This window comes from Mirounga leonina, unplaced genomic scaffold (genome assembly GCF_011800145.1).
Source record: "Mirounga leonina isolate KUSES-001 unplaced genomic scaffold, KU_Mleo_1.0 Mir_169, whole genome shotgun sequence".
NCBI classification, from domain to species: domain Eukaryota; kingdom Metazoa; phylum Chordata; class Mammalia; order Carnivora; family Phocidae; genus Mirounga; species Mirounga leonina.
In genome coordinates, this window is record NW_023270431.1 from 22,683,263 (window position 1) to 22,708,883 (window position 25,621).

The 25,621-nt window shown below is 36.4% G+C and overlaps 1 protein-coding gene across 1 annotated transcript in view; it reads left to right on the forward strand.

Annotated features, from left to right (window-relative positions):
* The first annotated feature begins 8,528 nt into the window (after positions 1-8,528).
* The window catches only part of ZPLD1 (zona pellucida like domain containing 1), a 44,182-nt gene continuing 27,089 nt past the window's right edge, over positions 8,529-25,621 (forward strand). The window contains exons 1-2 of the mRNA XM_035015307.1: positions 8,529-8,637; positions 22,955-23,175. Coding sequence (XP_034871198.1) covers positions 8,532-8,637; positions 22,955-23,175 — 327 coding nt within the window. The 5' untranslated portion in view covers positions 8,529-8,531. The remainder of the gene's footprint in view (positions 8,638-22,954; positions 23,176-25,621) is intronic.

Genomic DNA, 25,621 nt, shown 5'->3' on the forward strand with positions numbered 1-25,621 from the left:
ATAAGATATATTAATTTTTTATCAGAGGACGTCTAGGATATTTGTAGGAGTTAAATTATCTGCTATAAAAAATCTTAAGTATTCGGGGCGCCTGGGTGGCTCAGTTGGTTAAGCGACTGCCTTTGGCTCAGGTCATGATCCTGGAGTCCCAGGATCGAGTCCCAGGATCGAGTCCCGCATCGGGCTCCCTGCTCGGCAGGGAGTCTGTTTCTCCCTCTGACCCTCCCCCCTCTCATGTACTCGCTCTCTCTCATTCTCTCTCTCTCAAATAAATAAATAAAATCTTTAAAAAAAAATATTAAGTATTCAATTAATGCTCAAAGATAAAAAATAGATTTTCAAATGTGTTCAATTTTATGTTTTCTTAAATATCTCAATATATATATAATCTTGGAAGCATGTCATTTTTACATAAAAAGTCTAAATTATTTTTTCTTTTCTTTTTTTTTTTTTAGCAGCAATGTCTGCAATAGCCAAACTGTGGGAAAAGTCTTAATTATTTACTCAGTTACACATCTTAAATCAGAATAAAAGAACTAAACTTAAATAGGTCACACATTAATTACGAAGAATACCAGCATGGATCAGTTCTTTTAACACAAAGAAATGATTCTCTAATTTTTTGTTATCTTAAATACTTCTATGCCTACATATTCCTGGATTTAAGAGATACTAACCCACTTAGAAAGCAATTATCTTCTAAGCTAACAGCAATTGCTTATTAGTCAGAGGTTTTGACTGGGACGATGGATGTATTCTTATTTGTAACCATCATGTAATATAGCCTTATTTATTTTCTATACAAGGACTTGATAAATTAGAGAAGAGATTGGTCTCATTGTTGTTATGGCCCACATAACTTATCTAGCCCATATAACCCACATTTCTAACATTCTCTAGGTTCATGTTACCCATTACCCAATTTTTGTCTCTGCAACTCCAATGATACAGTTTTAATATTTGATTATATTTTGCCTTTATTGACTCTTTAAGATATTTGAATGAATTTGTCCAGCTTTAGATATTTCTGATTTTTACAGAATTTTATATTTTCTCACATTATTTTGGTCTGGTAGGACAACAGAATTCTTATGGATATAAAATGATATCAGAGCAGTGGGGTTTCTATATTCCAAGAGTCTAAAGGAATATAACAACCCAAATATAATACATAAACCTTTGCATTTAGTTATATTATCTCTTTGGTCTCTTTTTTTGGAACCTGGATTGGGGAAAGAACAGTTGTAAAATATATTTTCAGTGAATTGGGGAAACCTGAATATGGAATTGATATTAGATGCTATTATGAATTAATTGTAATTTTATTGAGTTTAGTAATGGTATTGTGGTTATGTGAAAAAGGTCCTTTTTTTTCCCTCAAGAAATGTGTGAAATATTAAGAACCAAACTGTCTAAAACTTAATACCAAATGATGCAACAGTCACCATCACCACAACAATAGATGGATGGACTGATAAGGAAAATAAAAAATGCGAGAAAAATAATATCTATTAAGTAATAGATATTATTTTATACTGACTATATCCCTTTCTAGTCCATAAACTCTCAGAGTAAGGACCATGTTTGCTTTGCTCATCACTGGATCCCCAGTGCTCTGAGTCTGAAACTTAAAAATTGATCAATAAAAATTTGTGGAATGAATAAATAAAATAAATGAATTAATTAACAGAGGAATTTCAAATAGTGGAGGCACTAATAAAGGTGCTCTTTCTTGGGCAAGAGTTGACCAGGGTAGGAAGTTAGCTTTCTATTATCATTATTGGTACCCATGCAAATACTTTTGATTTTTTGGAAGTACGTTGATATTCAGCCAGAATATGTCAGCAGCATGGTGTCTCTTCTGATTGACTGGTTCTTGTGTTTTGCCTTTTCATATATATTTTGTATATTATCTCTATTAAGAAAGAAATATTTTCATTTGGAAATAATACTAATTGCCAGTTTAGTTAATTACAGGGAAATGGGTATTTAAAATAAATAGATAAATTATCATTTTATTATTAATTTGTTATCATTGTACTTCATAAAAAGTGAGAGGAAGTTAATATACTAACATATCTTCAAAGCTGCTTCAGTAGAATAAAATGTACACATATCTTGAAAATGAAACTGGTGAATTATTTAAAAAAGGCTTTTATAGTGACCTAGTTCAATCTGTCAGGACCCCCAAAACTAAGATGTTAGAATAAATGTTTAAGCTAAACACTGTATGTCATTTAAATTCTATAGATTACTCAAGAAAACCCTCAACAGAAAGACAAATGAGAGAAGTGGGCAAAGGTAAATAAATGAACACTCTGTGTCAGAGAAAATTGGAGTGGGTTTTTCTCTTAGGAACAGCCTTGAGCATTCATATTTTGTCATGGTATCTTTAATCATAAAATTTCTGAGTATCTTCTTGATAGCTAAACATATTTCCTTCTTTGTTTGAGGCATTATTCTGCAAGTACACAGTACCTTTTATTCTTTGTTTAGCAAGACAAAGGACACTCTATGTTAAAGAATGTAATGTGTGTAATAATGGATATTTCTGATGGAAGTTTTATTTTTTCACTTTCCTTTTAATATATATGTTGCCTTTCATGTCCAAGTAGAACATGGAAATAAAGAGTACAGGGTTTCAGTGTAGACATCCCATCAGAAAATATGTTTCTTCATTAAACGCTCATGGTTTCCAGCACTTTAAAACTGATGATTGTGGAGGGTGAACTAAAAACTCCTTTAAAAAAAAAAAAATTAAAAAAAAAAAAATTAAAACTCCTTTTTCTAGAGGCAGGACTGTGTAACACTTTGAGACTTCACTGAGCAGGACAGTTGCCTACCTGTACAAATTCAGTGCCTTTTTGCCCCAGCTCTTCCCTGGGTCTTGGTTGCTTCAAAGGGCTTTATTCCTTTAACTTAAGCTTTGATCTCTGCTAAAATACACATGTTTCTTCTCCTCCCCTTTCCTGGGAACTCTTTAAACTATTTCCAGTCATTTAAAGTATAATGAACTGTTTCTGATCTTTTCTGAGGGGCAGGCTTGGGTGGGTGATACAGAAGCACCAGGAATGAGGTTACACCCCCTATTGAAGCCAACAAGCCTGTGCAGAGCAGGTGGCTGATAAATTCGGAGGAGGGCTGATAATGAGAGAATTAGGGCAATCACTGATGCCAAAGGCCCATTTCGTATTTTTAAAATCTGTATGATAAAACGATCAGCTTTAGTTTAGTGAAAAAATGCATCTTAGCGTGATGATTAAACATATGACAAGATGATGTTTGAATTTCTCATTTTTCTTCCCAACTAGAACAGTATCATATAGATGGTCTATATGAAGGGAATAAAATTAAGGAAGTACAAAATTGTTGAGCCCATTTGTTTCTGTAAAACTTACTTCTTGAGAGTAGATGAAAGCACTTTGAACATGTTCACTTTTTCTGAGGTCACAGGGGTGCTATTTAATAAATTACTTTTCTCAGGCATGAAGGGCCAGCTTTATTCATTTGAAAAGGTTAATGCAGTTGTTCAAAATGTCCAAGTTTTTCCCAGAGAATAATTTATGCACTGAAGGTCTGTTTTATTTGAGAAATGCCTACATAATAATAATAAAAAAAGTGAAGTACAAATTAAAAAGAGGTAGATCTGGCAGTTCATAACTAAAGTAGTTTTTTCATTTATATGTATTATTTATATATCCCTGAGCACCCCATTTAAAATTTTAATACTCCCATCCCTCCACCCCAGAACTTGCTATCATTCTTTTTGCTCTATTTTTCTCCATAGTGCTTATCCAAATACACTCTGTATTTTACTTACAGATTTTGTTTTCTTCCGACTTCCCTTACTAGAATGTAAGCTCTAGGCAGACAAAAAATTTTCAGCAGCACCCCCTCCCTGGATAGTACCAGGCATATGTAAACATTCAACAATATTTAATAAATGAATGCAGGAATAAATCTATCTTGATCAGATTTACTAAGGGATTGCCATTTTTCCTTTTGAGTAGTGTAGGATTGTTTTCTAGAAGGAAATGCCATGTGATAGTTGAGGGTGGTTTCTGGAGTCATTGTGCATCAAATCTTGATTTTAATACTGGTTGTCTGTTTAACCTTGGGCAAGTTACTTAACATTTCTGTGCCTTAGTTTTCTGTCCCCAGAATAAGACAAATAAATTACCTATCTCGTGGTTAGATAACTTGTATAAAGTGCTTAAAAAAAACACTGTGGTACACAATCAGTCCTCAAAACTCACTAGTATTATCATTAAGCCAATCTGTGAAAAGAATAATATCCTTTATGGCACTCATTGCCTAAGTGAAATAGTCATGACAATTATGTAGATATTAAAAATATTTTACCTTAATCATCAGAATTGTTTAGTTCAAGGCATATGTTAAGCATACATTATTACTATAATTTACTTTCTGAAAATTATCAGAACATTAATTTTATTTATTTGACAAACTCCAGTTAAGTCAAATAGAGCAGTGTAATAATTCCAAAGGTCAAGCTTGGTTTTGAATTCTACTCTGTCATTTACTAGATCTGTGACCCTGAGCAAGTCAATGAAAAACTTTAGGCTTCAGTTTCCACATCTGTAACATGAGTGAAAAATAGATCTATGTTAGTAATTGAATATTAAATACAGCACAGTGCTTGGCACAGAGCAGATCTCAGTAAGAGGGAGGTCAAAAAAAGACATTGAATATGCAAAATTAGAGAACAGTGTTTATGACAGAACCATATCAATTTACATAAAGTTGAGTGAGAATTGAAAATTAAATTACATTTTTCTGACTCATGTTCAATCTTAAGCAAATAAATCAGAATTTATATTTTAGAAGAAGTTATCATTTTAAAAAGAAAATTTAGCATGAGAAACATGGACATATTTGACAGCAAATCATTTGGCCCTTGATTTCCTTTGTATTGCCACGTATAAAATACAGAGCCTTTTAGTACCAGTTTAAGAAATGTGAGTGTCTCTTTTGAAAATTAACACTTCTAAATTCCTTAAAATTCAGTGTTGTACATGTAAGTCTCCTCTCCCTCCTTTATCCCCATCAATTTAAATTTATGAAGATACTAAGCTAAGAAACACATGCAAAAACCTTGTGTACACTAATCTCCAAGATCTTTGTTATCTAAGAACTTGTTATTAATGTTTTGGATTATTGGCTGTGTTAGGCAGTCCTGCACACCACTGTTAGCACCAAAGTCAGGGCATTGGTTGCTGCACTTAGTTATGGTAGAGAAGATGGGAAATGCCTTTGCTCAAGCAGAGTTTGCTGGAGCCACGATGGGACAGCAAGCACCACATGTCACACCAGAGTGGACGATGGAAATCAGGTTCTACTTTGTGATGTGAAGCTCAACTAGGCCTTTTTTAGCCAGACCAGGACTGGAGTACACTGGAGTCTAGAATTATAGCTGCCTAGGAGCTAGGGACCCTGAGCAAACAGGACTTTATACATTAGTGAATGTAAAGAGTCTCAAAATAGTCCCAAATCCCAGGAAATCCCATTTCAGAAAAGAACTTTAGGAGCTGTGGCAAGATAGCATTTCTAAGCTTGCCTCTGTGAATTGATGTTCAGGGTCTCTGTGTGCAGGGGACATCATGAGATGGGATTGAGGGTGGGAAGTTTACATGTTAATAGTTCATCATTTTGTTTTAACTTGCAGGTGGACTATAAAGAGCCTCCCAAAGTCTTGAAAAATGTCATAGGGATCAAAATGTGGATACCTACACAAGAGATGTGGATGTCCTTTGAAAATCTCCTGCTTAATGTATCTTAATATTAACACACAGATCAGTACAAATGCCATTATAAATATAATAATGTCATCCAACTGCTGAGAGCTATTAGTAGCCCATGGGACACCTTTGTGTCAAGCAATCTAGCTCCAGAGCATGTGGCTTCGCCAAAGAAACACAGGCCGTCACTATCCCTTTTTATTGGAGGTACTTGTGAAAATTTCACTTACATATCAATATGTGGTGACACTGAAACTGATATTTCAGTGCCTTCTGTATGTCCACACTATGCTATGTTCTTTTTTTCCCTTGTTTTTTTTTTAATTTTAATTTTTTTATTATATTCAATTAGCCAGCATATAGTAGATCATTAGTTTTTGATGTAATGTTCAATGATTCATTGGTTGCATATAACACCCAGTGCTCATCACCACACGTGTCCTCCTTAATACCCATCACCTGGTTACCCCATTCCCTCAACCCCTTCCTTCTGTAACCCTCAGTTTGGTTCCTGGAGTCCAGAGTCTCTCATCGTTTTTCTCCCTCTCCGATTTCTTCCCATTCAGTTTTCCCTCCCTTCCCTGTGGTCCTCCATGCTATTCCTTATGTTCCACATATGCATGAAATCATATCATAATTGTCTTTCTCTGCTTGACTTATTTCACTTAGCATAATCCCCTCCAATTCCATCCATGTTGATGTAAAAGTTGGGTATTCATCCTTTCTGATGGCTGAGTAATATTCCATTGTATACATGAACCGCATCTTCTTTATCCATTCATCTGTTGAATGGCATCTCAGCTCCTTCCACAGTTTGGCTACTGTGGAGATTGCTGTTATGAGCATTGGGGTGTGGGTGCTATGTTCTTTATGCACTTATAGTTTCTAGTCTTGTGATCATCATCCTGATTTTCAAATGTCAAATCTAGAGAATGACTGGGGGAGGGTTGAATCCATATCTGGTGATATAAAAATCAATGTATATTCTGTTGAAACAAACTTCCCTCTACCTCTATCTTCTTTTCATCAAAAAATATTTATGAAGGGTTTATTTTTCTCCTGTGAAAGAATATAAAAGCTAGAAAATGTTTCAGACTAAAAATCACTCATCAATGAAAATTCCTGACTCTGTGAATCCCAAGGAGTGGAAAACATTTCTAGATTTCTAGATTAGAAGACAACAGTGTGAGTCTAGAGTTTCCAATGCCTTGTGGGAATCAGTGGGAGCCATCATGAGAAAGGCATGGCAGGGTGTGTACTAAGTTTGTGTGGGATGTGATGTACTTCTCGAAACAAGCTGCTCTCTTTCCTACCAGTATTCCAAAAACTCCAATAGAGCAAGGTTCTTGTCTATTTGAAGTGCCTTGAGGAGCTAGAGGATAATGCTGCAATATGGCCAAGAGAGCCCAGGGTCTGGGTCAGCCATTTGTGTGAACTTTTAGTTTACCAAATGTCCTAGGGAATCAGAAGTAATGAAACATGTAGGTGTTCTTCCAAAAGTCATGAGGTTGGTGCCTGAATAGCATGTTATAACGCTAAAGGAAGGAAGCTCCTGTTTAATTAAATTTTTCAGTCTATTTTTGAGAGTAAACTTATGCCTTCCTTTCCCACATCCTTATGAAAGTGACTTTGTTCACCATAAACTTGTTATACTAAAATGAAGTTTAAAAGCAAGATGTATTTCCTTCCTTTTGCTAAAGACTTGATTAATCATCTAAGGGCAGGTCTTTAAGGGCAGCTAATATACCATCCCCCCAAACCCCAAGCTTTTAAAATGCACTAAATTATTTGAGTAAACCATTTATAATTTTATTTTATTTTTGTTTTTTACACACAGACCAAAACCACCAACCCAAAGGATTTTTTTTTTCAATGCACAAACTGCTCTGAGAATAAGTTGGGTGCTTTTGGAAGATGTTTTAGCTTTATCTGGCCAAAAAAGGGCATCCAGGGGAAAAAATATTAAACACCACACTGACTGGTGTTTAATTATCAAAGCCAGTTTATATTTATTTGTTCAACACAAAATGACAATTTAAAAAAAATCACTTTCCATTACTTTGTCCTAAGAATTCAAGGTGTTCATTTATCTGTATCATTAGTCCTATTTGCCCACCAATGAAGAGTCATTGGTGGCATCATGATGTCAGTCCACACATAGTATTTTTCTATTCTTCCTTTTGCTTTATATCTGTGTTTCCTAAAAAAACAAATGATACACAAACCACTGATTTTGAGAAGTAGCAATAGTCTAGAATTCCTTTGTTGAGGGGAAAATTTTCCTGACATTATTTAATTATTAATAGTATAGAGAATTCTTTGAGAATCAAGTATCGAGATGTTAAGTCCCTCTTAATTTACTTATATTGGTATTTTAAAGTGTAAAGTTGTCTCTACATTGGTCAGTTTGTCTAGCTATGCTGTTCTAATCTGTTAAATATTTGGTTTGAATTCTTCTTATTTATAATACATTTTCTTTTGCAAACTTTATGACTTATATCTTAGTTCTTCCACTACAAAAGTCTGGATTTGTCACCCTTAGCAAACAGATGCCAAAGCATGGGGGTAATTTTCAAATATTGTAACCTAAATTTTTGCCTCATTGCTGATAATTATTTCTCAGAGTCCTTAGACTTTAAATGAGCTTTGCCTGCATGGATACAGCCTGCCAGCTTATCCAACAGTGAGTTCAGATCAGCCTCAGTCTTTCCAGCAAGAAGGAGTGAAGGCTGGTGATGGACACATGATAAGAATTCTTTTCTAGGTTTTGCAATGGAACAAATATGGTTGCTGTTGCTTCTAACAATTGGAGTGCTTCTGGGGTCTGCTCAGTTTAATGGCTACAACTGTGATGCCAACCTCCACAGTAGATTTCCTGGTAAGTATGAACCTAATCTTTTCTCTCATTGTATCTGCAAAGAGTGATTATGTTTGAATAGTAAGGCCCTTAAATACATATGGAAAATGGAGGGAGGGGATATCCATCTACATTAAGTGGATATTAACAAATGGCAAATGACAAAAGACATTTTTTCTGGAGTTGTAATTTATATCCACATTAACATACAAAGTGTTCATCATAGTTAATATTATTATAATGGCTGCTCACAAATGTGAAGAATATTGGTTATTGGGTAAGAATCGGGAGAGGCTAATTTCATCAAAATTTGCCTAATTGATGCCCTTTTTTTCCCTCATAAGTTAATTCAGACTTTCAAAACTGCCCCTATATGCTAATAGATTTAATGATTATGAAATATTGTACATTACTCAAAAATATTATTTCAATGGCATGTTGGTCATTACCAAAGTACACAGGCCAACTTGTCTGTGCATGGCCCAGCAACCATCAATGTTGTGACTGATAGGAGATTTTGACCAGATTGATGGACAAGTCCTATAGGTTCCTACAATCTGCACTGAGTGAGAAGTAATTCAATATTAATTTAAGTATTCATCATTTTATATCAGCTAAAGTTATAGAATCACAGTTAAACATTTACAAAATAAAGATTAGACAGTCTGAAATCACTTTTCCAAGTTTGCCATGCAAATTGAATTACTTTCTGTCATGTTTTACATTTTTCAAACCTGCCAGTACTCCTGTGTTCAGAGCATGCCAGATTGACAACACACTTGCATAGAGTAATCACTAGGTAGTTATGTTGTTGATGTGGGATTTCTAACTCACCTGAAGAGACGTAATCTGGATTTCTCCAGAATAAAGATCCAAGTGTGTAGGAATGCATTCAGGAGCTAAGACCTGGTACACAAGTGCTTGACAGGTTAAGTATGACATGGGGTCAGGATGGGAATGTCTAAAGGTAAGTCTAGGAAGGTGTTCTAAGGCAGGGTTGTTAATGATTTTGAGTAACACAAAGGAGGGCTTTTAAAAAATATTTTTTGTTATGGAAAATTCAAATATATACAAAAGTAGAGATGACTAAAACAAGCATTTGGGGTGATCAAGCAGCTTCATCAATTATCAACACATGAATTTTGCTTCATCTGTCTCTTCTTACCACCCCCCCTCTCTGGAATAATTTAAAGTAAATTTATTATTCATGCTTCAGAATGTGTATCTGATGGAAAAGAACTTAAAATCTTTATACTTCATGTATATGTCTAATAAATTTAACAATAATTACTTAATATATCATCTAATACTCAGCTAAGTTGCCTCTAAAACAACCACATGGTACATTTGTTGACATCTGTCTTCAGTCTATTTTAATTTATAACAGTTTTCTGTCCCTTGCTTTTCTAAAATGTTCAGTAATGTGGTCATTTGTTTTGTGGAATTCTGCCTTTGGGTCTGGTTGATGCAGCTCTGATGTGTCATTTAACATGTTCCTCTTTTCCCGTACACCCTGTAAACTAATTAGAGCTAGAGGCTTGAGTAAATTCAGGTTCGGTTATTTTGCCAAGAAGACTTTGTGGGTTATTTGTGTGAAGTATTTTGTCTTTGTTTTGTAGGCAATGAAGAGTCATTGTGTCCTTTTAAACATATTCTTTTAAGGATCTGACCTGGTCACATTTTGTTTTAGAAAGCCAATATTGGGAAAAGTGAAAGAACAAGTTAGAAGAAACTAGAGACAGAAATGTCATGAAGGCCAGTGTCAGTGGGAGCAGAAGAAGGAGACAGCTCTTAAGAGATATTTTGGTGGTGAACTCAACAGAGCTTGAGAGCTGGTTCAGCTGGAGAGCTGAAAGAGAGGATGATGACCATGTTTTAGACGATGTTTTGAACTTGGATAACTGGATGGTGATATTGCCAACTGACACCAAAAGTATAGGGCACTTGCATGTTCTAGAAAGAAAGTTTGGGTTTGAAAATAGTGAGTTTGAGGAGCTTCTAGAATTTATAGTGGCAGCCTCTATTCAGTAGTAGAAAAAAATGGACCTGGGTCTGAGGAGAGAGGTTGAAACCAGATAGCTGTGTAGGAGCTGAGTCCCTGTGCAGTGAGTAAGTAATGAGTGGGGGACAGGAAAATAAAAGGTAGGAAAATAGACTACTATTTTAGATAACATAGGTGGTGATGGGAAGAGGAGTAACTGAGCCAACAATTTAAATAAGAAGAGAGGATTTGGGGATTAGAGAACTAGAGACCATTTATATACATGAGTAAAGGGAAAGTATTCAGAGATTGGGAATAGCAATAAAGAAATAATTGATGTGATGAGGAAAGAAAATATGGAAGAAAGCAAAGGTACAGGTGGAGGAGTTAACTTTGGAGGATTGGTAGCTGTTTCTCTGATTTAGGAGAGAAGGAGAAATAAAAGACATGGGCAGAGAAGTTGAGGGATGCTCATTGTGACATGGGAGGCAGAGGCAGAGGCCCTTAGGGGAGTGAGGGTCCAGAGGCCTGGCGGGGGCCAGGGAGGGTAGTCAAGCCTTCCCCTGTTATGTGCAGAAAAGTAAAATGTAAAAAGATGGCTCAGCAGAGAGGATCTACCTGATGTACTTATACTTGTAAAGGTAAATAAAACATGTGAATGAGCCAGGAAGTGGCTAGGACAAGGTAGGGAAGTATTTTTCATATGGGAAATTTAAAAATTATGTTAAAACACTCATTTATAATGGTGCCTGCTGACCACCTGCATCAAAATCACCTGGGAGAGTCGTTAAAAGTTATTTACCCCAAAACTGTTTACTCCACTGTTTTACCCCAAATATGTAGTGTCCAAATCTCTGATAGTGGTGCTGAGAATCTGTATTTTAAACCCTGCGGATGAGTCTAATGCACATTTATGGTTAGGAGCAACTGACATAATGTATACTATTATTTTCTTTAGTCCATTATTCCAATTAAAAGCACAGTCATGTGTTAGGGGAATAAAATTAAAAACAAAACCTTCTCGCAATCCAGAAATTCTCTCCACGAGGATAGTAGAGATGAAAACATTTATCACTGAGTAAACATTAAACCAGAATGTGAGGCTTATTATAAACAATCCATCAAGAGATTGCAATGACAGAAAGAAATCTTACTCTTTTATATAGCCAAGCAGATGCAACCCATTACATACGTTTTCAAGATAAACAATAACTAGTCCTCAAATAAGAGGACTTGACAGCACCATTTGTCACATAGAGTTCATTCTAAATATACCTGGTAATTGGGATGACCATCTGTGTAAGCATATTGGCTTTATCTAGAGGAAAAATAAACTCCCATCTTTACAAAAGGAAGTACTTTTGTAATCTGGAGATATGCTCCCTCCGAAGTTAGGCTCCCACCCTCCCACAGAAACTGTGACATAGGGGGGCTATTTTCCTTGATGTTTACATTTCCAAGAGATGGTTCCCTGATCATTGAGAAAAATTCCTGGGTCATAAAGCTGACAGCAGACTTATCTAGTCTTCAGAGGATTTATATACATTTCAAGGAGATGAGAAAGTACTTAGAATTACAAGTTTTCTGATGTAAATTATTTAAGAAAAGGGAGGAAGAAGTTTCTTCCTTTATTTTAAACAGGGAGAAGTAAACATCTTATTTTAATTTGTATTGGTCCTTATACATGTTAACACTTTTAGTATTGTCAAGCTTAGACAACAAATATCCAGACTTTCCAAATGTACACGCACGTGCACGCCCACATACGTATGCATGCACACGCATATTTTTGCAATGGAAAATCTATATTAAAAAAAAAAATCTAAGATCCAGATAGCTCAGAAGTCCCAGGAGAGGCTTTAAGTTTATATGGGTATTATTTTCAAGTAAGCCCATTTTTGCAGGTCGTTTGCAGAAGAAGACCAGAGTGAGCAAATAAAGCATGAAAGGTTAATTGCTCACTTCCCTCTTGACTTGTGGCTTCTCTTCCACATCAGGATCACCCTTGATGTCATCAGGAGCTCCACAAGCTGCTCAGATACTAAGCAATGGGATAGAATGAGAATGAGTCTGGCAAAGGAGAGGGGCTATCTAAATGCAAAGTAATGTTAATAATGATGAAAGTAATCATCTCACCCTATCTGACCTTTGCTGTTTCGTGACATTAGAACTATTTTCTTTAATTTCCATGGCATTTATCTTTGGGCCAAGGGAACTGCCATGGTTTAATTCATTTTAAATTTAAAGGGACACCCTTTAATTTTAAAGGTAGTTAACTCTTGGCTATCCAAGCTGATAGCAGGGGACAGACTTATAACCCACTGACATTATGGTAGTGCTCTTCCCAGAATAAAATTCAAACCACAGTTGGCTTAGAGTACCACAGAATTATTTGGCCTAAATTAAATATATGGATAAATGCATTTGGCCTCTGTGACTGACATATACCTTTCTTTTTTTTTTTTAAGATTTTATTTATTTGCGAGAGAGAGAATGAGAGACAGAGAGCATGAGAGGGAGGAGGGTCAGAGGGAGAAGCAGACTCCCTGCCGAGCAGGGAGCCCGATGCAGGACTCGATCCCGGGACTCCAGGATCATGACCTGAGCCGAAGGCAGTCGCTTAACCAACTGAGCCACCCAGGCGCCCTGTGACTGACATATACCTTTCTGAAACAACCACCGACCCCCCCCCCCTTTTGGGAAGATGGTAGCATATAAGGGTTAGCCTCTAAGAAGTCTTTAATGATAAAGGCACAATCAAGGAAAGATTAGGCTTATGGAACCAGAAACTCTGTGGCTCGACGCTGTCTTATAATGAACTAACCACTCGTGGGAAACTGAATATAAGTCAGTGCTACACAACTTGTCATTTTGTATTCTATTTAAAATAACACAAATAAGGAAGAAAACAATGGGTTCCATGTATTGAGTGATAGGCACATTACTCATTCTTTCTTGTATTCCTTATGACAAACCTATAAGCTCTTTTAACATCATTTTACAATGGGGAAATTGAGGATTAGCATCTGTTTAATGTTGCAAAGCTAGAAATTGACAGAGATATAAAACTAAGACTCTTTCCATCAAACCATGATGCCTTAAAATGAATTTTGAATACTAAGTTTAAAATAATAAAAATGGGAATTACCACATTAAACAATCTGAAAAAATCACATAGTAGGAAAACTTGTTTAGCCTTTTAAGTACCTGCTTGACTAAGGAAATCTTTTTTTCCCAGTGATAGCTATTAGCATTTCAGTAAACATCAGTGTTCCACAGGAAATAAAATTAAGAATCACCAATTTAATTGAATTTATGGGTGGGTCAAGCAAAATGAACTCTCTAATTTTGTCTTAGGCTCTGCTTAACCCTTGCATTATCCTGTGCCCCAAGTAAGAGTGGATAATGGAATAATTATTCAGGGGAATATGTTTTGGACTTTCTGTGATAAGAAAAGCCAACTCTCCTGCCTGCCTATGTAGTAGTAGTGTTTTGGTCTCCAAGTTGTCCAGAGGATGCCTGCCTTCCGCTTTGCACCTGGACCACCATTGCTAGACCAGATGAAGCAGAAGAACTCATCCAGGTAGTGATCGCTTCCTGATTAATCTAAGTGACAAAATGCAGTGGCAGGAAGAGCAATTAGTCAGCAGGTTCAGTGACTTAATAATTCAGAGTCCATACCCTTCTTTATTTCAATAAAGAAGTTCTTTATTGCATGAATTTTTCACTTCCTTTGCTTGTATAAGTAAAATCCATATGCTTTTTTCCTGCCTGAAAGAGATGACCAATCTCTTCTGGTTCCAAGGAATGTAGAGCAGCTAGTGTGAATGTAAGTCTGCAAAATTTGCCTCAGACTGCACATGAATTTCCTGCAGCACTAGAAACAACAGCTTGTATTTGCTAATGAGAAACAGATGTGAAAAACCAAGGTGGCTAGAAACCTGTTCGATGTAGGAGGGAAACTTGAATTCCTAATCCACCTTAAATTCTCCATCAGCTGCTGGTGTTTTGTGTGGATGAAATATCGATACCCAATATCAATGACTTCTTGCTTATTTAGCACCAAAATCTCAGTATTGTATAAAATCTTGTTGAGAGGAAAATCAACTTAAAAAAATGAATTGAAACAATGAACATAGCATCTGTTCTCTAAGCAATTCTAAGTTTATATAGTGCCAAATATTTCTACCCTCATTTTACAGAGATAGAAATGGAAATGATATACAAGTTACTCATAATCTGCTAAAATTGCATAAATTAGTTTTGAAATGTCTACTGGAGTTCAGGAGGTAAATTCTTTCCAGGTGAGATTTCTATGGCACTACAAAGCAGACTCTTCAGCATAGTAAAGGCTCCTCCTATTATATTTAATAAGTTTTGGTTCACACTATCAGTTTCAACTCAATGCTACTTTGAAGGGTATATAATCCAGCCCATGAATAGAGGTGGAGTCATATTCACAGGATTACCTGCCCCAGCAACCGACCCGCACAGAGCCTCCATCTGCTCACAACAGATACCTACCCCCACCCCATGTCTCCTTTGGTTTGGGGATAGTGCCCAGAGAATACTTGTCATTTGAAGTGCTCCTCCATTTATTAAACTGACATGGTTTATGCACTGGGGAGAGGTGGGGGAAGGAAAAGACTGATCCTATTCCCAGCTTTGTTTCATATACGGCCACCTGAGCACCAAGATAGATTTTTTTTGGACTCAGGTTCACAAAGCTTTTTATGAGCCCTCTTTCACTAAGATTCAAAACCAGTTAGTTCCTCAGACAAGGAAAGGAGTCAGGATTCATCTCCTTCATGATTCCTCCTCCTCTCTCCCCCTCCCCCCCCCCCCTCTCCTTTTTCTCTCATCCTTTTTCATCCAAACTTCTTCTTGTCAGCATGTACATCATACAAATAGGCATTTGGTGGGAGTGCTTAATCCTATAGATAGAATCCACCCTAAGGTTTAGATTCTGTCCCAAGTATATAGGTGTGACTAAGCAGTTCAACTGACTAAGAAACTTGCAACATTGGCATCACCTGGGGGCTTGTGAGAAACACACAAATCAGCCCACCCCCCACCAAGATCTCCTGAATCAGAATCTGCATTTTAATAAGATTCTCTGGTAATACATATGCACAGTAAAGCAAAAGAAGTGCTGGTTTGAGCATGGTACTCATGATGTCTTGCTAACTTTGTGTTGTTACATAACTACACTGTTTATGTCAGCCCCAGGTGGCTGTCATGCACTTGCTCACTATTGATGACAATAGGAATCAGCAAATCTATCACTGATAAGGGAAAATAATTTAAAAAAATCATTATTAGCAAGGAGGCGAGATAATTAGTTACCAAGACTAATGCATTTTAAAAGGTTAAAAACCTAAACAAAAATAGAAAAAATCTATTAATTTCATATTATTTGATGGGTTGAATTTTCTCAATTGGAAGTCAGAAAATATGTGACATTAAAGATATTGATGTCTGACTAAAACTCTAAAAGCAGGAATCATCTCAGACACTTGGCAGAGTACAGATAGGAAATAGGAGTTCTGGATGAACAGTCAAGATGACACTCTATTAATTACACACATATTTTCCTTGTGAATCTTAGAATTTATTATTAAATGTTAGAAACCATGTATGCTATTTGTGAAGGAATTGAATTAAGCATGTTTTAATAGACATTTGCTGCATATTTGTTAGGTACCTAGTGAAATCCAGAGCTTTCAGTGGGATCATAATCTACTCTGAAAGCAAATATCTACTCCCAGATATAATGTAAGCAGTTCAGTAGCCTCACAATTAAAGGGATGCAAGATAGAGCACAAGAGAATGATTACCTTCCACTGGGAAATGAGGGAAAGCCTCATTAATGGACAACTTAGATATTATTTTTCTGTTCTCAGTTCATTTCTCTTCTTACCTAAATGCTATCATAGGTAAAATTTCATCTATTATAATTGTTTATTAGTGATACATTGAATGTTTGGTGATTCTCAAATTTATATTTTTTTCTCTTTTCTGTACTCTATTTCTGACCACCTGTTGTACATTTCTCCTCTTTTTCTTTCCTATGTTCCTTATCTCAGGGAATGACCTAGTCACCCACTAAAGCTAGAAATCTATCAGTTTGACATCTCTCTCTCTTCATGCCATCATCTAATCAATTTCTTATAAGTTTAACCCATTAGAATGGTTTCATTTCTATGTGTGTATGGATGGATGTAATCTCCACACCCAACATGGCGCTCAAACTCATGACCCCAAGATCAAGAGTCGCACACTCCTCTGACTGAGCAGCCAGGTGTCCTGGAACGATTTCATTTCTTCTCAACAATCCCTTCCAAACACCTCTCCTTTACAGAGGCATGATTGTATACAACATGTATATAAGCCTCTATCATGTCTTTATCAGGCTGCTTTATAATTGTCTAATTTTTCCATCTCCTCTAATCAAACATGAACATCTTGAAGTAAAGGAGTGTTACTAATGCCTTTATCTTCAGAGTATAGCAAAGAGACTGACACTTAATATGGATACAATAAGTAGTTTTAAAAAATACTTTGTTGACATGAAGTAGCATATAGTTTAGATCTTGAAAATAAATAGGAACAATAGCCTCTAGCTTGTATAAAACTGATGGCACTGATTTTGTTTTAAAGACTTTTATTTATTTATTTCAGACAGAGAGAGAGAGAGAGAGAGAGCAAGGGGGAGGAGAAGAGGGAGAAACAGACTCCTCACCGAGCAGGGGGTCTGACATGGGGCTTGATCCCAGGACCCTGGGATCATGACCCGAGCCGGAGGAAAATGCTTAACCGACTGAGCCACCCAGGCACCCCACTGATTTTGTTTTAAACCCTGTGCACCTTGCCTTTTTTAATTTTTATTATTTATTTATTTTTTTAAAATGCACTGACCCCAGAGTTGCCGATTTACATGTGGAGGTTTTTACATTTTCAGATCAGTAGTGAAAGAATATTTTGAGTCCCTGCTCTTCGGGGCTGAGTATCAGCCTACAGGCCAATATTTTTAGAGGTGTTGCCACGTTTCTACCACAGAATATGTGTATGCAAATTATTTGAATAATGTATTGCTCTGTGTTCTTATTATTCCAGGTAATAATTAGAGAATGTTAAAATAAATATTCTGATGTTAGTGAAAGTAAATGGGATCTCAAACTTAACAGTATTGAGATGAGATGAAGATCATTCAGTCTTTCAAAAGCTGGGGATCTTTAGTCTTATCTGGATGCCATTGGATTTAAGCTAGTTGAGTGTGCAATTGTTGAGAAAAAGGACAAAGATATGCTTGTTAGATATATGAATGATAGGCTGCAAATATTTTGTCAGTAATTGTGTCTAAAGGGAAAAGTGTAGTTAGGTGTTCTAGGAAGGAACTTTATTGGGAATGAAGAAGTAGAATGAGACTTTTATTCATATATATAGAATTGGATTCATCCCTTCTTTATTCCCATTTATATGGTAACAATACTCTATGAACTCCAAATCTGGACACTTTTTTTTTTCTATGTGGTGAGATAGATGGTTGATAGTGTGACAGGATATTTAAAATTTGCATAATTTAAGAAAAGGTGAGACAAATTCATGGCCTAATTGATAGGAGAGAGAAGTGCAGAGCATTTCTTTATTTTTACCTGAATTTGATTTAATGCTATAAATCAAATTCAGGTAAAACTAAAGAAGCTTAACTTCAACCAAGCTTAGCTTGGTTAAAATATCGGGGGGGGGGCACCTCGGTGGTGAAGTTGGTTGGGTGTCCAACTCATTGTTTTGTTTGCAGTTGTGATCTTGGGGTCGTGGGATTGAGCCCTGAGTTGGACTCTGTCCCCAGAGTGGAGTCTGCTTGGGACTCTCTCCCCCTCTCTCTGGGCCCCTCCCCACCTCTCTCTCTCTCAAATAAATAAATAAATCTTTAAAATATCAGGGGCAAAATAGCTATTTGGCAGTATAATTTCACATAAACTCTGTAAGCTGGCCTGTCATTATAAACATGCTTACTATCTTTAAACACAAAACACTAGAAGTCAAAAATCTAAAGGTATTTATTCCTTGATCTTGTTTTTATCTTGTACTCATTGAGTTGTTTAATACTCAAGTGTTGTTCAAAAGCATATAACAATTCAGGCCAGAGATTGGACAATAAAAAGGCTGAACAAATTTAGTTGTTGAGAGCAGCTGTTATTCACTAATTCAGAAAAAAAAAATTTCTCCTCTTTTGGCAGAAATTGTCCTTTGGAAACTTAAAGTATCTTTTCTCCCACCTCAAATCCTCACAAATGGAAAAGTTGTGCTGGATGGATGTCTTTAGTATCTACAACCAGGAAAAAATGTGTTTCTCAGAAGAGATGGTGAAAAGTCTTTAGAAAACTGGGTTAGGATGGATTTGAACAGATCTCTTTTCTTCCACTGCAAAAAGCCTTTAGCTTGTTATCATATCTCCTAGTGGGATCAGCTTGTAGCAAATTCAGTTCCATTTCAGGAGTTACAAGTCTTCAGTTAAACGTAGAAAACTGAAGAGAACTCTACATCTGGACAAAGTAATCTTTGCCATTTATTAAGCTATTTTAAGTATCCACTAATTCCTCTCAAACAAAGGTGAATAAGCTGAAGTCTTTAGTTGGTTTAAATTAAGGGGAATGATATTTCTCCTTTATAACATATTTAATGATATGTATTCACTTCAATACATTTGTGATATTCCAAGTAATGCAGTGATACTAATTCTCTATTCCAGTGGACAGAATGAGAGTTCTTAGTAAAGTCACTGGTAGCTAAGAATTTGAACTGACATTGAGGTACAGAGACCATTTTGCATGAAAAAGTTTCCTGTGATTTTGCCAGTGTGTTTGCCGCTTGGCCTCCTTGTCTGCCATTTCCTTCTGTGTATTTTAAATTCTTTTTTTTAAAGATTTTATTCATTTATTTGAGAGAGAGAGACACAGCGAGAGAGGGAACACAAGCAGGGGGAGCGGGAGAGGGAGAAGCAGGCTTCCCGCTGAGCAGGGAGCCCGATGCGGGGCTCGATCCCAGGACCCAGGACCATGACATGAGCTGAAGGCAGACGCTTAACGACTGAGCCACCCAGGTGTCCCTGTATTTTAAATTCTAATGAAAACAGAACTGTCCAGCTCTCAACCAAGCCTGATCATATTTCACACTCGTGTCGTTATTCACGCTCCCCTTTGTGTTATAAAATTTCCACTCCTTTAAATCGCTAACTCTACTGATGCTTCAAAACTCAGGTCAGGGGCATCTTCTCTAGGAGACTGTTCCTAACCAGCTGGTCTGGGTAAGGTTCATTTTCTGTACCACCCCATAGCTCTCTGCCCAATAATTCTGTCAAATTGGGCCACATCTATCTCCTCTTATAGACTAAGTGATATACTTGAGAACAAGTATCACTACTTTGTAAATCCTCAGTACAGTCTATTGTTCCAATACTTCATGCAATTAATTAATGAATTAAATATTCACATCAATGACTATTATAGCTTCCTGCTTTCTGGGACTTTCAGTTTATAGAGAAGACAAATAGACAAATACATATATGATCCTAAGGCAATATGACAGCAAATGGAGTGGCATAATTTAGATTTGAGATCAGGAAAGTCTTTGAGGAAAGGACAAGAAATTTGAGACCTGAAGAATGAATAGGAGTTATCCAGACAAAGACTGGGGGTGGGAAGAGCATCCTAAACAGAGAAAAGAGCACTGATTAAAGGCCTTGTACCAAATCTGTATTAGGCTTTTTAAAATGCTCACAGCATTTTGTTGAGGAATAATTTATATAAAATAATTTTATATATTTGTACAATTTTAAGGGTGCAGCTTGCAATTTTGACATGTGTATGCAGTCGTGTAACTCAGTAGTAACTCAGATCAAGATAAAGAACATTTTTATCGCCCCACAAATTTTCCTTGTTTCCCCCATTTCAGACAATTCCACACGATTCCACCCCTGGAGGTAACAACTATTCAGGTTTTTATCACTCAGTGTGATGCTTTCAAAGAACTGAAGAAAGTTCAGTGAAACAAAGGGAGGGAACAAGGGGTATGGTAGAGAGATGTGAGTGCAGAGGTAAGAAGATGGCAGATCATGGAGAGTCTTGAGGACCTGGCTCAAGATTTGGAATTTTGGCACGAGTGAAATGAATAGCTGTTGAAGACCTGAGCAGAGGTGACATGATTGGATTCATGTATTAATAGCTATACTAACTAGAGAGGGTTAAGAGTGGAAATAAAGGAATCAGTTAGGAAGCTAACATAATATTCTAGGGTAAGAGATAATGGTGGCATTAGCCAAGGAATAGCATGTGGATGGAGAACAATCGATAGATACAAGATCTCATTTGGAGTTTGTAGAGACTCAAACATTTATTAAAATGAACTCTAGTATTTTAGTAAAGAGCATCATTAAAAGTTATGGTTGCATTTAAACAGCTAATGTTTCTGAAAGTTAATAAAGATATTCTCCCAATTTTAAGTAGTATTTATTATTTCCTGTGTGCTTCATAATGAATTTTACCTATAAAGGGAATGTTGCTTGGAGTTTTCTATAATAACTAGCCTAATATTTGCCTTTTGACCATGAAAAAGATTTTCCAAAGATTTTCTTTCTTTCTGTAATGAGTTTAAAATCATAACCAAACAGAAATTTTCATTTTTACCTATTCACATTCTCAAAATATGACTCACTTTGCCAGCAAAAACTAGTACGGAGAATGAATACTTCAAAACAAAATGCTGTTGAACACTTTTACCCTTAGATTAGATTTGAGGTATTTAAGTCAATAATACTATGCCAACAAATCTTGAATGACATTTATGTATTAGGTGAACATCATCTCATTTACTAAAAATATCTTTTAGTTTGCTTCTTTTTCCTTTTTTTGAACAAGTGGTATTTCTCTAAATAGCTTAGTCAGTTTTTGTTTTGTGTCCACATTTTGAAAACCTGATGCTTGTTTTTGATTCTTTAAGTGGTAAAATGGAATGTTAGAAAGTGGTAAGGTTACTGTATTATTTCGTAAGGCTGCCGTAACAAAATGCCACAAAAAGGGTATTTAAAACAACAGAAATTTATTGTCTCAGAGTTCTAGAGGCTAGAAGTTGAAAATCCAGCTTTCAGCAAATCCATGTTCCCTCTGTCCTTCCTTGGCTCTTCCTAGCTTCTGGTGGTTTGCCAGCAATCTTTGGCATTCTTTGGCTTATAGATGCATTGCTCCAATTCTGTGTCTTCACATGGCATCCTCCCTGTGTCTGTCTCTTCATATGGCATTCCTTTTATAAGGACACAAGTCATTTTGGATTAGAGGTCCACCCTATTCCAGTGTGACCTCATCTAAACTAATTACATCTACAGTGACCCTATTTCCAAATAAGGTCATGTTCTGACAGACTGGGGGTTAGGACTTCAGTGTATCTTTTTTATGATGAGGAAGGACATGACTCAACTTATAACAGTTACCAAAAACAATAAAAGTGAAAGCTGCTGCTACTGGGAAATTGCCTCCTGATCAACCTCTCCATTTGCTACATATATTTTCTTCATTATATGTAGAAAAATAACTAAATAGAGATATGAAAAGCTTGTGTGTGTGCATGCTCTCACCTCTATAGACCTAGAATGATAACTCATGGAATAGATATGGAAGTTGTGAAAATTGTGTTTTAAATTTCCATGTCTAGTTCATTCCTTTATTTTGGCATAGACATTGGCATAATTTTCTTAGAGCAGGCTATGCACTTTTTTTTGTAGTATCAACACATTTGTTTTCATTCCTTTCTCTAAAGTAATTTAATATAAGCAAAATAAAATGGAATTCTGACGGACAGCTTTTGTTCCTCCATCCTAGATAAGATGTGTTACAAAACACCAAAATGCTCAGCTAGTATGGCTTACAATGGATTTTAACTGTTTCTTATACTTGGGAAGATGCATCATTTGTAGTGAGTGTCACTACTCTGGACAGGCTATCTGAATAATTCAGTTACTCCAGCTCTGAATTTTCTCTGTAACCTGATTTTTTCCACTTGATTCTCTAATCATTCGGTAATACTCAACTGATATTTAATGCACATCCTCTGTATACCAGACACAAAGAAACAGATATTTTCTAACTCCTAAGTAACTAAATCTAAGACTATTTTTCCTGGCTACTTTTCTTAACAACTTTCACATTGAATTATGATATATTCAACTATAGGTATCAGTTAAACAGACTGAAGGGTTGAGTAAATATCATAGGGGATGTTAGAGTTATTCTTGTACCCTGTATTGTGCTTTTGTGACTAATGTTTATATATATATATATTTTTTTTTTTTTTTAATTTCAGCTGAAAGAGACATCAATGTCTACTGTGGGGTGCAGACCATTACAATGAAGATTAATTTTTGCACCGTACTTTTTTCCGGTTATTCTGAAACTGATCTGGCGCTGAATGGAAGGCATGGGGACTCCCACTGCAGGGGGTTCATCAATAACAACACCTTTCCCGCAGTGGTCATTTTCATCATCAATCTCAGCACCTTGGAGGGCTGTGGAAACAACTTAGTGGTAAGATAAGTGTGAAATTGTGTGCTAGGTTTGGGGTCACGACAAAAAGTCTCCCCATTTCATGAAATAATCAGAAGCCCAATCTTTCAAGAAAAAATTCCAATAAAACCGAGCAAATCATTTTCTTTGCCTGTTTGAGGCTTCAGACATACGATTTTATTTCCCAGTAATGGTTCTGCTTATTGTAGCTGAAAGTTGAGGGGACTGAGTGATATCAGCTGTGCTATTCTAAACAACATTATTTGTGGGAGTGACATTGATGAACATTTCCCTACAGTTTATCATTAGCTATGCTTCTCATGCTTTTTATGGAACTATCTTATCATACAAAAATTGTTTGTTCTGGTGAGTTTGGCAATGAATCCCTTGGCCCCTTGCTTCTTAGTGACCTCATTCAGAAAGAAAGATGAAATATAGACTGGGAAACTCAGCATCTTCTAGGTCCATGTTTACCATGGAATGACCCACAGCAGTGTTTTGTGGGAGAGAGCTGTCAGCATTTTCAGTGTGATATTCTTCACTGTGTGGGACTGTCTTTTGAATTTCCAAATGTTTTTCATATCCAATCTTATTCATGAAATCCCAGTATATTGTTCAAAGAAGGAAATCTCTCTAGTCATTGTGAAAATCAAAATACTGCTTCAAATATTTCCACCCTGAATGAGAACAACTAGTCTATGCTATTCATTTATTTATACTTGCATTGAACACCAAAAAAATAAGAAGAAAGAAAGAAGAAAGAAAGAAAGAAAGAAAGAAAGAAAGAAGAAAGAAAGAAAGAAAGAAAGAAAGAGAAAGAAAGAAAGAAGAAAGAAAGAAAGAAAAAGAAAGAAAGAAAAAGAGAAGAAACTGAATAAGGAATTGATTCTCCCAGGAATTAAAATTAATTGAAGTATAAATATTATGATTTGTGGGGTGTTACACTGAAATTCATTGAGTACTGTTTTTTTCATTTTGCTTGTTTAAATATAATCTTATTGGTAAATCCTAGCACAGACAAAAAGGAGATACAGTGAACATGACCACTTAGCCCAGTGGATGAGGAGAAACTGGCTTTTTCTCTTCATAAATTATTGTTTGGGATTAAAGGGGAAGGCTTAATTTCTCTAAGGGCAGGGTTTCTAAGACTTGATGGGAGATGGGAGACAGGAAAGAGAGATTTCTTTGATCTCCTTCTTTATCTTTTCCCCGGAGGGCAGTTAGAATATTGTGCCCATGACCGTTTCCAAGCCTGCAGTGTGAGTATTGTTGACTCTTTTTATTAAAAACATTTATTCATCTCTCTGAGTTGTGCACAGAGAGGTTATGAGGTGGGCCTGAGGGAGAGTGATGCAGGCTGATTATTACATGTCTGTGTTTCCTTGTGGAGGGAGGAGCCCATATGGAGAGCCAAGGTTTCCCTCCTCCCACCTTACCCTGGGGTCTCTCCTTCAGGGTGCTTTCTTCTCTGGATTTAAGTCTTGCCCTGCTGCCAAGAAAATAGTTCAGGAGAAATGCCAGGCAAAGCATCTGTGTGTGTGTGTGTGTGCATGTTCGCACGCGCATGTGCTATTTACTTTTTTTAAAGCCGAATAACTTGGGCATAAAAATTGCTATATACCTGTGTGTTGTGTTTGTTTTGTTTTCACAGAGTTGGTATGTTTAGTTAGCCAGTCAGGGAAGTGTGAGAGGAGGGGATTTGCTTATTTTTTCATTTTTGCCATAGATGTCACCAACTTTGGAGTCTTCTCCAAGGATAATCTTACATAGGAAAAATTAAGTAGACTGTGACATCACTGGATTAGAATAAAAAAAATGTTTTCATTTGTAATGATTCTGGCTCTGTTCATGAATTAGCTTGATAATTGCCTCAGCTTTGCCCATGTACTTCTAGGTTCACGCATAAAGTTTATTCTATTGTTGAAAAGTAAGTATTACAGATTTCCATAATACCTGCTGAAAGTATTTATTGAGTGTTATACTGTCTTTGACATAATGGACGAAGCTGTATTCCTCTATGGTGTTATGAAAGTCAAGAACATTATTGATTATTCCTAAAATGGTGGTTCTTAAATTTTAGTGGGATTGAAGAATCCAATGAAAGCTAATCAGTCCCATGAAAATACACATATGGACAATATTTTAATATAACTTCTGGGAGTTCATGATCCCCCTGAAGCCCATCTATGAACTATTGCTCTCTGAACTATTGCCCTGGAAAGAGATGAGGGTCTCCATGTAAGTATCACAGAGGAAAGCCCTCAGATTGACCCTCAGAAAATTTGTGACCTTAATTCATTTGTTCAGAATTTATCTCAGGGGTCCCAAGATGCTGGTGTCACTGTGTGATGCAGACCATGCAAAGGCAAATAAGACTAAGAGGACTCCCTACCCACAAGAGGCTCTGATTACGGTGAAGGGGACTGACAGTTCAGGAGACTGCTCATGCACCGTTCCTCCGCCTGTG